The sequence below is a fragment of the Panthera onca genome, chromosome E1, assembly GCF_046562875.1.
Source record: "Panthera onca isolate mPanOnc1 chromosome E1, mPanOnc1 haplotype 2, whole genome shotgun sequence".
Lineage (NCBI taxonomy): Eukaryota > Metazoa > Chordata > Mammalia > Carnivora > Felidae > Panthera > Panthera onca.
Window position 1 is genome coordinate 26617056 of NC_138352.1, and position 14502 is coordinate 26631557.

The 14502-nt window shown below is 42.1% G+C and overlaps 1 protein-coding gene across 5 annotated transcripts in view; it reads left to right on the plus strand.

Annotated features, from left to right (window-relative positions):
* ULK2 (unc-51 like autophagy activating kinase 2) overlaps window positions 1–14502 on the plus strand; it is a 78749-nt gene that overhangs the window by 43943 nt on the left and 20304 nt on the right. For 3 of the 5 annotated variants that reach the window (XM_060647159.3, XM_060647162.3, XM_078437662.2), the window contains 4 exons: window positions 6006–6143; window positions 9394–9539; window positions 11435–11515; window positions 13362–13648. In XM_060647159.3, coding sequence (XP_060503142.2) covers window positions 6006–6143; window positions 9394–9539; window positions 11435–11515; window positions 13362–13648 — 652 coding nt within the window. The remainder of the gene's footprint in view (window positions 1–6005; window positions 6144–9393; window positions 9540–11434; window positions 11516–13361; window positions 13649–14502) is intronic. The other 2 variants (XM_060647160.3, XM_060647161.3) reach the window with 2 other exon arrangements.

Here is a 14502-nt window from a genome sequence, read left to right on the forward strand (position 1 = left end):
AGTCTCATTTGTCTATTTTGTGTGTGTGTGTGTGTGTGTGTGTGTTTGGTGTCATATTCAAGAAATCATTGCCTAATCCAGTGTCATGAAGCTTTTCTCCTATGTTTTCTTCTAGGAGTTATTGTATTGTATTTTAGAGACCAAGCAGGAGAGAAGGGTGGGGTGGGGGTGGGGGGCAGAGAGAGACTCTTAAGCAGGCTCCATGCTCAGTGTGGATCCCAACATGGGGCTCGATCCCACAACCCTGGGATTGTGACCTTTGCCGAAATTAAGAGTCAGATGCTCAACTGACTGAGCCACCCAGGTGCCCCACTGAATGTATTAGTTCTAAAGGTTTTTTGTGTGTGAAATCTTTAGGATGTTCTACATTGAAGATCATGTTTCCATGAACAAAAATAAGTTTACTTTTTCCATTCAAATTTGAATGCCTTATATTTCTTTTTTTGTGCCTAATTGCTCTGGCTAAGAGTTGAATAGAAATGATGAGAGCAGGCATCCTTGTCTTGTTCCTGATCATAGAGAAAAGGCTTTCAGTCTTTAACCATTGAGTATGATGTTAATTGTGGGCTTTTTATATATGGTATTTATTATGTTGAGGTAATTTTTTTCAACTCCTAGTTTGTAATGCCTTTTTAAAAATTGTTTTTGTTTAGAGAGAGAGAGCACACAAGCTGGGGAGAGGAGCAGAGGGAGGGAGAGAGAGAGAATCTTAAGCAGGCTCCACATTTAGCATGGAGCCCAGTGAGGGGCTCAATCTTAGGACCCTGGGATCATGACCTGAGCTGGAAGAGTCAGATACTCGACCAGCTGAGCCCCCCAGGCACCCCTGTTGAATGCATTTTGTCATGAAAGGATGTTGGGATTTTGTCAAATGCTTTTTCTGCATAAATTGAGATAGTCCTGTGGTTTCTGTCCTTTCTATTGATGTAGGTGTGTTATAAATCACATTTGGTCATGATTTATGATCCTTTTAATGTGTTGTTGAATTTGGTTTGCTAATATTTTGTTAAGGATTTTTGCATCAAATTTCATAGGGGAAGTTGTGCTGTAGTTTTTTTGTTTTTGTTTTTGTAGTATCTGCGTGTGGTTTGGTATTAGGATAATGCTGAACTCATGGAATGAGTTTGGGAGTATTTCCTCCTCTTCAATATTTTGGAAGAGTTTGAGATGTTGATGTTCTTTCTTTCTTTCTTTCTTTCATTTATTTAATTTTTGAGAGAGAGACTGAATGAAAGTGTGGGAGGGGCAGAGAGAAGGAGACACAGAATCGGAAGCAGGCTCCAGGCTCTGAGCTGTCAGCACAGAGCCCCATGGGGGGCTCGAACTCACAAACCATGAGATCATGACCTGAGCCGAAGTCCAACGTTTAACCAACTGAGCCACCCGTGCACCCCTGATGTTCTTTAAATGTTGGGTAGAATTCACCAGTGAAAGTCTTAGGCTTTTTTTGGTGTTGGAAGGTTTTTGATTACTGATCAAGTCTCCTTAGTTATGGGTCTGTTCAGATTTTCTCGTTCTTTATCATCCAGTCTTGGTAGCCTGTGTGTGTGTAGAAATTTATACATTTCTTCAGGTTATCCAGCTTGTTGACAAGTATTTTGCAATTTCTTAAGATTTGTTTTGTGACCTAATGTGTGGTCTATCCTGGAGAGCGTTTCGTGTATCCCTGAGAAGAACGAATGTTCTTCTGTTGGTGGGAGGAGTGCTTGGTGTATGTCTACAAGATCCAGTTGGTCTAGAGTGTCGTTCAAGCCCTGGTTCTTTATTGATCTTTTATCTGGTTGTTCTATCCATTATTGAAAGTGGGGGTACAGCTATTATTATGGAATTATCTATTTCTCCCTTCAATTCTGTCAGTATTTGCTTGATCTATTTGGGAGAGCTGATGTTTGGTGCATAAATATTTATAATTGTTATATTTTACTGGTTAAGTGACTCTTTAATCATTATACATTATGTCCTTTTTTGTATCTTGTAACAGTGTTTGACTGAAAGTCTTTTTTGTCTGATATTATAGCTGTGCCTGCTCTCTTCTGGTTACCATTTGCATGGGATATTCTTTCACTTTCAGCCTAATAGGGGAAGATAGATTACTGTCATTTTGTTACTTTTATGTATGTCTTGAGGCTTTTTGGTCCCTCATTTCCTCTCTTGCTACCTTTCTTTGTGTTTTGTTGATCTTGTTGTAGTGACATGCTTCAGTTCACATTTCCTATCGTGTGTATTCTATAGATATATTCTTTGTGATTACTATTGGGACTACATGAAATATCCTAACAGTTACAACAATCTCATTTAACTGATAACTTCAGTTGCCTGCAAAAACTCTACTCCTGGGGCGCCTGGGTGACTCAGTTCGTTAAGTGTCTGACTTCAGCTCAGGTCATGATCCCACAGTCTGTGAGTTCGAGCCCTACATCAGGCTCTGTGCTGACAGCTCGGAGCCTGGAGCCTGCTTCGGATTCTGTGTCTCCCTCTCTCTCTGCCCCTCCCCTGCTCTCTCTCTCTCTCTCTTTCTCTTTCTCTCTCTCACACTCTCTCTCTCTCAAAAATAAATAAACATTAAAAAAATATTTTAAAAAACCCTCCTAATGGAGAGTATGGGAGTACACTACCCCCCATTTATGTTATTGATGTCACAAATGGCATCTTTATATGTTCCTTTTTCTTGTAAATTTTTTTTAATGTTTTTGAGAGAGAGAGAGAGAGAGACAGAGCACGAGTAGGGGAGGGGCAGAGAGAAAGACAGAATATGAAGCAGACTCCAGGCTCTGAGCTGTCAGCGCAGAGCCGGATGTGGGGCTCAAACCCACAATCTGTGAGCTCATGAGCTGAGCCAAAGTCAGATGTTTAGTCAACTGAGCCACTCAGGCACCCCATGTGTTTCTAATAATATCATAGATTTATGGGCTTTGGGGTACTTTTGTCTCTTACATTGTATAGAAGAATTGGGGCACGCTGATCTTAAAGGAGAGGGGAAAATAGTGATAGCAGGACTACATAATGGCTCTGAAAGCTTCTCTTCTGTCATCGGTTTGTTTCCCTCTGGTGTGAGAACAGCATGTCCTCACTGGGTTCTTTCAACCTACCTCCCAGGATTTGTGGCAGGAGTGCCCACACCAGGGAGTATAGAAATGGGTCCAGAGAGAGGTAGTGAGTATTTTGGAAACAAAAAACAAAAAAAAAACACTCTACCATAAGATATTAAGTGCAGGTGAAAACAGAAATTACTAAAAATACATTGAAATTATGCTATATGCAAAAATAAAATGGTTTGATGCAGGTACAAGACATATTGTTTGTGAAGTCGTTAAAACTTTGCACCTCCAGGGGCGCCTGGGTGGCGCAGTTGGTTAAGCGTCCGACTTCAGCCAGGTCACGATCTCACGGTCCGTGAGTTTGAGCCCCGCGTCAGGCTCTGAGCCCCGCGTCAGGCGTTGGGCTGATGGCTCGGAGCCTGGAGCCTGTTTCCGAATCTGTGTCTCCCTCTCTCTCTCTGCCCCTCCCCCGTTCATGCTCTGTCTCTCTCTGTCCCAAAAATAAATAAAAAACGTTGGAAAAAAAAAAATTTAAAAAAAAACAAAAAACAAAAAAACTTTGCACCTCCGTATCCCAAACTGTCATCTCATATGCCAGTCTATGCAATGTTGGTAGTAGTAGGTCTCATTCTTCCTCGGAGCCTCACTTTTGTTGAAAGTAGTTTGAAATATTTAACCTAAGTCTTTCCGGGAAAATTTCTGACCCCTAGATAAAAATGACTCATTTCCGTAAAATAGAAGTGTATTGTATTTTGGGCAGCCTGCTTAGTCTTTCTAGTATTCCATGCAGGTCAAACGTGACTTTGCATATAGAGAGTCCTCTGAACTGCTTTACTTAGTGGGGGTGGGGAGGCTGTGCTGGAGACTCAGGGCATGCATAGACCTTCCCTCTCCTCATCCTGGGCTTAGGGAGTCAAGTAATGGTTAAATATTGATATTAATATAAAGCTAGACAGAAATTTGGCTTCAGTGGTCTTAGCTAGCCGGTGCTCTGGGGATTTCTCCTGGGAAGACTTTGTAGACTGAGCAGGTCTGCTTGAAGGTTCTGTCCAGAGACTGTCGGAGACCACATTTCCAGAACACCTGTCATGGCTGCTTATCTCCTCATATGCTGGGAGAGGATTGCTTAGGATTCCCTGAGAGAGGTGCTTTGAATTATGTATGAAGTTGCTCAATTTATATCATAGGGCACTCTTACTCAGCTTCTAATTTCCCTTTGGTGAAAAGATATTAGAACTTGACGATGTATATGTTAAAAGAAATTCCCAGATGTACTTGCTTCACTAAGTCTTTACTAACTCATTGAATTGAGACAGTAGGAAGACGATATTTATTCATTCACATTCTGATCTGATGGCCGTGCTGGCTGTTGTCTTACTGAGGAACTTAGGCTCTCAGGCCTGTGCGAGCTCTGGGTTGCAGGCACCACAGTTGGTTAATGAAGTCTTGTAAACCTGTTTAGTTTCCGCTAGTAGAAGTTTTTGGTTTTGTTTTGTTTCATTTTCAGGTTGTAGGTAAACTTCACAATCAGATATATAGATATTAAAAACACACATTATTGTATTTAAAAGATACTGCTTGACACTAATGTATGTGTCAACTGTACTTCAAGATGGATGGATGGATGGATGGATGGATGGATGGATGGATGGATAAATGAATACACGACAATGAGAATTACCTAAATGGAAAAATAGAGTGAGCTTGTAGACAAAAAGCTAGAAACAACAGTCCTGACTGTAGCATGGTTCACACTAAAGGTTTAGTTTTCTTGCAAGATGAGAAGTCAAAATAAATAGCTGTTGTCTTCGTTTCTTTGGCTCAAGGAAGTTGTCTCCAATTCTTTTGGCCTGTTGTTCATAGTTCAAAGGTAGTTGCTGAAGCTCCGGCAAGCATACCCACAGTCCAGGCAGGAGGAAGGAGGAAGGAGGAAGAGTGGATCGAAGACTTCCACTTACATCTCATTGACCAGGAAAGATATATGACTACTCATGGCTGCAAAGGAGTCTGGGATGTGTCATAATTTCACTGAGCAAATTGCCATCTTCCATAAAATTTGAGGTCTGCTAGTCAGAAAGAGTGGGTGAATGGATATTGGAGAAAGCAACTAACATCTCTATTAGAGATGAGATTTTATTTAAATATGAAATGCTCTAATATTTCAAAAGCTCTAAAGTGACACTTTAGATGAATATCATATTGTTTGTTAGATAAGTATACAGTCTCTTGATATCTGTAATATTGTAATTTGAGAAAAAGTATTAGATTCATGTGGCTTTTTTGGACTTATAGGAGGATAGAAAAATGAAATAAATCACCTTTTAAGGCCCAGCATTGTCCCTGATGTGTCAAGACAGGTTGCAAATTGAATTAAAAGTCATCCAAGGACATCCTGTTTCTGAATTTATGAAAATCAAGGGGAGAGGCTGTTACAGAAACCCAGTACTAACACCTCACCATGTGGGCCGCAGATCAATAATGTGCTTTGAGAGTTGTACAGTGTTATTTGCAATCTTTTTAAAAGTCAGAAGTTCTTTGGGAATGCTTACTGCATTCATAACTTTTGTAAACATTCCTGTCATCTTTGCTCATGAACTTCCTGTTCTTTCACCCAGCATATTTTCCTAGAAATATTTTTTTTCTCTCACATAATAAAGAATAGCAGAATGTGAGCAGATGAAACTGAGTTTTGCCAACCTACGGACATTTCCTATTGTCGTAGAGGAATGTTTTTCCAGTTTTTGTTAGAATTCTTCGTCCTCAATAAGCATCTGAATGTCTGGAGAGTCTTTTAAATGACTAATGTGATTTTCTGTGCCTTATTTTTTGAGATGATCATTTTTTATTCACATAGAAGCGATCGTTTGGCCCCTTCTAGAATCTTCTCTAAATATCACCAATGTGTCAAATGAAAGAAAAACAGGCTTACTTGGATCTCTTGCCTTTTTCAATAAATTACGGTTGCAGGCAGTGCCAGCCTACTGTGTCCCCTCACAGTGAGACAGCACCAATTCCGGTCCCTACTCAGATAAGGAATTATCAGCGCATAGAGCAGAATCTTACATCTACTGCCAGCTCTGGCACAAATCTGCACGGTTCTCCAAGGTAAGCTAGCGTTCTCTTTTCTTCCTTTTCTTTTAAAAAATGTGTTGTTATTATTCAAAGATCTGTTACTTTCCGGGGCACCTGGCCGGCTCAACTGGTGGAGCATGCGACTCTTGATCCGGGGGTTGTAAGTTCAAGCCTCACACTGGGTGTGAAGATTACTTAAAATTAAAATCTTTAAAAAAAAAAAAAAAAATTGTATCCTTAGAAATAGGAAAGAGACTGCATCCATAAATTGGTACAAAATGTTTTTGAAAATAATCAAAATCAAAAAGACCTCTTGGATGTTATAAAATATAACTGAAATAGATAAAAATAAATGTTGGAAGACAAAGTTGAGGCCGTATCTGAAATAGGTGAATCAAATAAAGAAGGTGGAAACTATGATTAAAATATATTCTTCAGGGGTGCCTGGGTGGCTCAGTTGCTTAAATGTCTCTTTCTCTCTCTCTCTCTTTTTTTAATGTTTGTTTATTTTTGAGAGAGGGTAAGCGTGAGCCTGGCGGGGCAGAGAGAGAGAGACAGAGGATCTGAAGTGGGCTCTGTGCTGACAGTGGTGAGCCTGATGCAGGGCTCGGACTCAGGAGCCACCAGATCATGACCTGAGCCAAAGTCGGATGCTCAACCAGCTGAGCTACCCAGGCACCCCAGATGTCTGTCTCTTGATCTCAGTTCAGATCTTGATCTCAGGGTCATGAGTTCAAGCCCCACACTGGGCTCCACACTGGGCTCCACACTGGGCATGGAGCTTACTTAAAAACAAAAAAAAAGAAAAAATCTTCAAGTGTTAATTAATGTAAGCATTCCAGAAAGAACAAGTAAAATGGTGAAGAAGAAAATTCCAGGAAATAATCAAGAGAAAGTTTTCCAGGATTGGAGAACACAAGATTTTAGGTTAAAAGGGCCCACCTAGTGTAGAGCTCAGTGAATGGAAGAAGATTCATAGGATGTAAACTGAGAAAACTTCTACAAAGAGCATTTTGGCAGTATCTGTGAAGATTATTAACGGATGTATCTTTTGAACCCAGCACTCTAACTTCTGGCAATTCATTCTATGGATACACAGTCCTTGCCTGTGTATGAAATTACATATACACAGGTCGTTAATTGTTACAATAGCAAAGGATGAGAAGTAAGCCAAGTTCCCACCAGTAAGTGACTGCTGTAAGGTCCACCTGTGACAACAGAGCACCTTCCATAAAAAGAGGAAGGAAGCTCTCTGTGCACTAAGGTAGAAACATTTCCAAGGTATTTTATAAAATGAAAAAAGCAAAGTGATAACAGGATTAGCAGTGGTTTTCAAAGTGTGGTTCATGTGTGGCTTCCTTCCAGAAGGTCCATGAGGTCAAACCTGTTTTCATAATGATACTGGGACATTGTTTGCTTTCTCTCACTGTGTGGACATGCACTGATAGTGCAAAAGCAATGACGTGCAAATTGCTGGTGCCTTAAAATGCATCACGGTGGTGGCACCCAACCACACTGTGAGTTTTTGTATATTTTACCAGCAGCACTGTGGTACCAAGGAATGTCTTTAATGAAGCCTCCAAAGTTATTATTTCTCTTTGGCAATCGCCACCTCGAGTGGCATGTGGGCATAAAGCACTGTTGCAGCAGATTGGAGGAGTTCTCTTAAGGAGAAGCTCTCGCGTGATTCAGTTGCAAGCTGAACCATAGCCCCTTTTTCACGGAGCGCCGTGTTTTCGTGAAAGAGCAACTGACAAACTCCAGCTGTGGGCGTCTGGCGGCTCATGAGCCAAGTCTGCCACCACCTGGAAAATAAGTATCGTGAAATGTGAGCTCTTGAGCAAAAATTAGAGTTTTTGAAAACTCTTGATTCACTGCTGTGATCTTGACAGCTTCTGCTATGCCTTGACAGCCACTTCTGTTAAGGTTTGTGGTGATATTTTGGTACGAATGTGACTTTTTGATGCCCTGTGATGTGGTCGACATTTGGAATATCAACCAACATTTTTCAAGTGACCGAATGTTTAAAAACCGTGCATAGATAAAATATCCAGTCCAGGGGCTCCTGGGTGGCTTAGTTGGTTGAGCGTCCAACTTCGGCTCAGGTCGTGATCTCGTGGTTCGTGAGTTCGAGCTCCGTGTCGGGCTCAAAAAAACAAGGTTCAGTCCAAGTACAAGGGACTTTGCAAAAGATTAGAGTCTAATGTAATGGAGTACAAGATTTCATTGAAGTAGTTTCAGATTCTACATTGCAGCTAATCTTTTTAAAATGTCCATTTGCTGAGTTTTGGTATAGTATCAAAGATGAGCATCACAATTATTTGAAAAGGCTACCAAAATATTCCTCCTTTTTTTGAGGAGGAAGGCTGTATAAGGCTGTATTTTCTTCATGTACATCCCCCCATATGTACTGTGTTACATTAAAGATTGAATGCAAAAACAAGTATGAGAATCCAACTATCTTCTATTGAGCCAGACATAAGAGATTTGAAAAAATGTAAAACAATGCATGCTTCTCATGAATGTATTTTATTTGGAAGATATAATTAATTTTCATAACCTTATGTTACATGTAATAAGTTTGTTACTTTTAATGAATTACTAGTTACAAAATTTTTTCAGTTTTAACTTCTCATACAGTAAATATCAATAGATATAAGTTGCATGAACAAAAACTCTGGGATATTCAGTAATTTTTAGGAGTATAAAGGGAACCTCAAACCAAAAAAATTGAAAATAGTTAAATCAAGATGGAAGTAAGATTTTATTTTCAGTCTGTTTGCTTGTGTGTAAATTAAGGAATTCTGGAAGGATATGTTAGAAACTGGAAATAATGGTAACCTTTGGAGTAGGATTGAGGAAATGTTGAGGATCAGGCAGACAGGGTACAGGATGGGAGGGAGACTTCGCGCCATGTAATTTTATACATTTTACATTTGTTCCATGTGACCACACCATATATTTTAAAAAATTCTGGGTAGCTCGGTTGGTTAAGCGTCTGACACTTGGTTCCGGCTCGGGTCATGATCTCACGGGTTTCATGAGTCCGAGCCCCACGTCGGGCTCTGTGCTGATGGCGTGGAACCTGCTTGAGACTCTCTCTCTGCCCCTCCCCCACTTGCTCTGTCTCCGTCTCTCTCAAAAAAATAAACTTTTAAAAAAGAAAATTCTATTCCATGGCAGATTGTCAGGAAGTTTTAGGGAAAAAAAAAAAAAAAAAAACAAGACAGAAATAGAGTCCTAGAACCTGCCAGAGAGGGCACAATTTTGTTTTTCTTTTCAGATCTGCAGCGGTACGAAGGTCTAACACCAGCCCTATGGGCTTCCTCCGGCTGGGATCCTGCTCCCCGGCACCAGCAGACACAGTGCAGACAGTTGGACGGAGACTCTCCACTGGGTCTTCCAGACCTTATTCACCTTCCCCTTTGGGTAAGGAGAGCAAAGCTGTTGTTTTCAAATTTTTTTATTCGCTGTGACAAATCTGACGGGACGCTCTTTACGCCAGTCGTGACGGTGGCTCGCGACGACAGTGACTCTCAGCTGATGGGGAGCCATATCCTTCCCCCAGCTGCACCCTACACCTGGCCCCCGCCTGAGCATCTCTGTGTAAATTTGTTAGGACCGCTACTGGAAATGTAATAATAAATGAATCTCAAGGGTAAAAAGTCTCTCCATTGGGTTTGGGCTGTAAACACACAACATCGGAAACCCTAGAGGAAAGTACATGAAACGCCTGCCCACTTAGCACTCCGGATTTACAGGATTAGAAGACAATAGTGAACCTTGCATGCCGGCTCTGGGAGGAAGATGGTAGCGGCTTCGTTACGGATCTCTCCACCTCTCGTGGAAACCGTACGCAGGGCAAGGGGAATGCTAGAACAAGCAGGGATGCAGCAGCAGCAACAAACCAAAACTGAACCTTAAACCACGGTTTCGGGGGAATCGAGAGAGAAAGTGCTCCGACTTCAGGATATAAGCAAGAGGGGCCAAAGCTGCTGAGATTGCAGAGTGCGCGAGAGACCTCACCGGTGTGGTGGGGAGGGGAGGGGCAGGGGATGCCCAGAGGGCCCGGCAGCAGGTCTTAAGGCCTCAAGGTGCAGATCCCAAACTTGCCCCCCGCCCCCGCAAGGTGTACGAATGCATTTATATCTTTTTTACTTCTAAAAGAAGAGGGCCCCACCCTCAGGCAAAGCTGCTGGAGTGAGAGTGAGGGCACGTGAGGAAATTTCAGGAGGAGGCGGAGTGAGAAGGATGGAAGTGGTGCCCAGGAGCCCTGATTCCAAAAAACGCAAAACCATAATGATAATGTTTTTAAAAATTTATTTCTCCACCTCACCTGCAATGGTTTTGAAGCTGTTTCTTAGCTGAAAAATCTTCCCTGGACAAAATCCTGGCCCTCCTTCACCCCCTCGGCAGCGCTTGGGGGCCCTTCAGGGTCTCCAGAGACGAGGTCCAAGCCTTATGCTTGCACTCAAGGAAAAGGCCCTTCCTCGGGACCTAAGTGTCGCCTGCCCACCTAGCTACCGGGTCAGTGCCTTTTTGATTTTATAGACCCATGTCTCCTGTCTGCTTGAACTCCCTGGGCCTTCTCAGCACTTCCTCCTGTTAGTTTGGGTTCTCGGAGGTGGATGCAGAGAAGGTAGCTGCAGGGACGTGCCAGAGTGACTCGGGACATACCTGTGATGGAACGGGGGTCAGGGGGCAGCAGGAATCTGGGGGAGCCCCTTCAGATCACCTTGCAGATCTGACTCCTGGGAGGGGGAGAGGAAGCTAGGAGGCGTGGGCGGGGGCGTCTTGACTAGGGGGAGCTCTCGGAACCTTTTAGCCAGGCCCAAGGGGCGTCCCCAGACACTGCATTGTCCAGGTTCCCTGACCTGCTGGAATGGCCTGAATTAGTGCCTCGCCCACATGCGGTCCTTGTCTGGGAGCAGCCCTGGGGAACTGGCCTTGTCAGGGGTCTCAGGGATGGGGTGGGTGCAGAGGGACAGCAGCTGGGCTGTGAGTCAGCTGCGCCCCCTGCGGCTCCACCCGCCTCAAACACTGCAAGCTCTTGGTACTTCTCTGTCTTAAGTGACCTACCTGTTACAGGCTTTAATTTGTTTATGTGGCTTCCTTCCCTGGTGATCTTGTTTCAAGGCAGAGTATATGGTAGCGTGCCCAGCACCCAGCACATGGGTCGCTCAGTAAGTGTCAGCAGAAATAAATCTCTGCCTAATCAAATTTTGTGAACTATGATGTACTGTGCAATTTGTGCATGTGTTACCTGTTTCTGGCCTTCATTGGTTTTGAATCATTTCTCCTTTTCCCCATTTGCCCGTTCATAGTTGGTACCATTCCTGAGCAATTTAGTCAGTGCTGCTGTGGGCATCCTCAGGGTCATGAATCCAGGAGTAGAAACTCATCAGGTAGGAAATATATTTGCTGTACTAATAATTTTAATCCTGTTGTAAGTGGATTTGTGTTATGTTTCTCTAGTCTTATCAAAAGAATAGAACTGGCATGAAATATTTTATCTGTTATCCTACTGTTTAGAATCTTGGTCTAATATGTTTTAGCGTTATCATCCAATCCACAAAGTATTTCTCTTTGGGTAGATGATTCTTTTATGAAAGTAAGTCTTAGAAATTAAGTAACTGAGCTAAATTTTGGTCATTGTCACAAAGATCATGAAAATCAATCTAGAAAATGAAATTTCATTGTTTTGATTACTACTATTCTTGATAAGAGCTACCTGAGATAAACAGGAAATAGAGATGTTTATTTGCTTTATTGTATAATATGTATATGCCCGAAAAGATGTGTGTAAATCACACTTTTGTAAGTCAAGTTTTATTGTATGTGCATTTGAAGAGTTGGCCAATTAAAGGAATCCTGTGGTACTTAGAATCTCACTCTTTTCTTAGTTTTTCATATTTTGTGTTTCCCTAAAAATAAGTCTTAGGTAACTTTCTCCAAATCATAACATTTTGCTGTTAATTTTATTTACTTGCGTGTATATATGTGTACATACGTACACGTGGGTACGTACACGTGCATATACACACACACATACACACGGCAGTGCCCAGTTCTGAAAGATAAAATCCCAGATTTAGGAAGAGAGTAAGCTAGGAGTGGGCAGCAGCAGCAAAAGCTCTAATTTCTTTTTGCGAAGATGATGGTTATGGGTCACCAAGGAGATTTATAGATCCTTAGCATTATTGGTGGTAGTGTGGCTTGCAAGAAGCGCCAAAGAATTTGTAACTGAAGCTCCAGGCTTACGTAGCAGACCTTAAATTGGCCACAACAAGGTTTGTGTGGGGAATTCTCTTGCTGCTGCCAACTGTTTACCATATCAAAACCCTATTTCGGGGCACCTGGCCGGCTCAGGGGCTTGAGCATCTGACTCTTGATTTCAGCTCAGGTCATGATCTCATGGTTCGTGGAATCAAGCCCCACATCAGGCCCTATTCTGACAGCCTGGAGCCTGCTTGACATTCTCTCTCTTCTCTCTCTCTGCCCCTCCCCTGCTCATGCTCATATGTGTGTGCTCGCTCTCTCAAAGAAAACCCCAAAAAGATCCTATTGATATGGTGTGCTCTTGATAAGGTGTGCCCTTAAGAGGCAAGAATCTGTGGACAAGTGTTTTCTTTGTAGAGAATATGGACTCTTTAGGTTATAAGTGAATTTCACTAATGAAACATAAAAAATGAATTATCCATAAAAAAATGAATTAGCTTGTTATTTTTAGACAAGTAAAATAAAATCCTAGAAAACTGTATTATCTAATTTTATATGTAGATTTCCCCATATCTAAAGGGTTATTCTGGGTTGCTTTGAAAAGTTTCTTTTAGCTGATACGTGAGAAAAGAGAATAATTACATTGGTATCCCCAAAGTATATATTCATATAAAGAGTAGGAATCATTTTGTTCAATATAGGTTTTTGTAGTTTTCATTAACTTTAACAATTTATGATATAGTTCTCTTTTGTGCTAATCAGACTATACATTCATCTGAGTTATTTGCTGGCTGCTGATAAAAACAGCTAACATACCCATCATCAACTTCTGTCTCCTGAGAATCCCAATGACTGTGGGCTTGTTACTGTTTTGTAAAAGATGCTTGAAAATAGTCTCTTGCCAAATAAACAGTTTTTTAAATAGCTCCTGAAAAATGTGACATTTGTTAGAATTCTCACTTTAAGAATTGTCTTCTTAACCGTTAAGTTTTGCCCCATGCTTTGGGTGAACATTGGCTGCATTCTTGGCAGGTTCTCCAGTGCCACAGGCCCAGTCACCACAGTCTCTCCTGTTGGGTGCTAGATTGCAGAGCGCCCCTACCCTCACTGACATCTACCAGAACAAGCAGAAACTCAGAAAGCAGCACTCGGACCCTGTGTGCCCATCCCACGCTGGGGTTGGGTACAGCTACTCACCTCAGCCCAGTCGGCCTGGTGGCCTTGGAACCTCTCCCACCAAGCACATGGGGTCCTCTCCTCGGAGTTCAGACTGGCTCTTTAAAACTCCTTTACCAACAATCATTGGCTCTCCTACTAAGGTATGTTTGTTAAACTCTTTTGTCAGTGTTAGGACTTTGTTAAATTAGCGTTTGTTAAATGGAGCATCGAGTGCCGGATGTTGAGCCAAGGTTCAACAGTAGACCACAAGAGAAATTGAAATAGAGAATTCCATTCCTCTGTCTTGGCAGACGTACCTGGCATGCCTCGAGAGGCCACACGGGGACGTCAAGGCAGGTGCAGACGGAGAGAGACAGGACCTGGGGCACATGCCTTTATTAGGGTTCATGGATCGAGTTCTTTGGGGTTCCTGGGCTAAATTGGTCAATTCAAACCAAAAGAATGAGATTCTGGTAAGCTCCACAGGAGTCTTATCTATGGGACATATAAGGGGAAAGCCTGGGGGAGACTTTTGACGACCAGGGCTGTCGGAGGAGTCCTATCCAGAACTTACATTTCCTTGTGACTGTGCAAACCGCTGTCTAGGCCACAAGCTTACATGAGGGGCTCAAGGTCATTTAAGGTCCTGCAGGCCATATGGCCACACAAATTGAATGCAGAGGCAGCAATACTGTGGAGTAGCCCAGTTGAACTCTTGACAGTAGGTCATGAGCTAGTGTATAGTATAGTTAAGTACAGTAGTCCTTACCCCCAGGGGCTATGTTCCAAGACCCTCAGTGGACAGCTGAAACCACAGATAGTACTAAACCCTATATACACTATTTTTTTCTTATGTACACATACTTACGATAAAGTTAAATTTATAAATTAGGCACAATAAGAGATTAATAATAGCTAATAACAAAAGAGAACAGTTACATATGCTGCAATAAGAGTTATATGAATGTGATATCTCTCTCTCTCTCTCTCTCTCTCTCTCTCTCTCTCTTTCTCT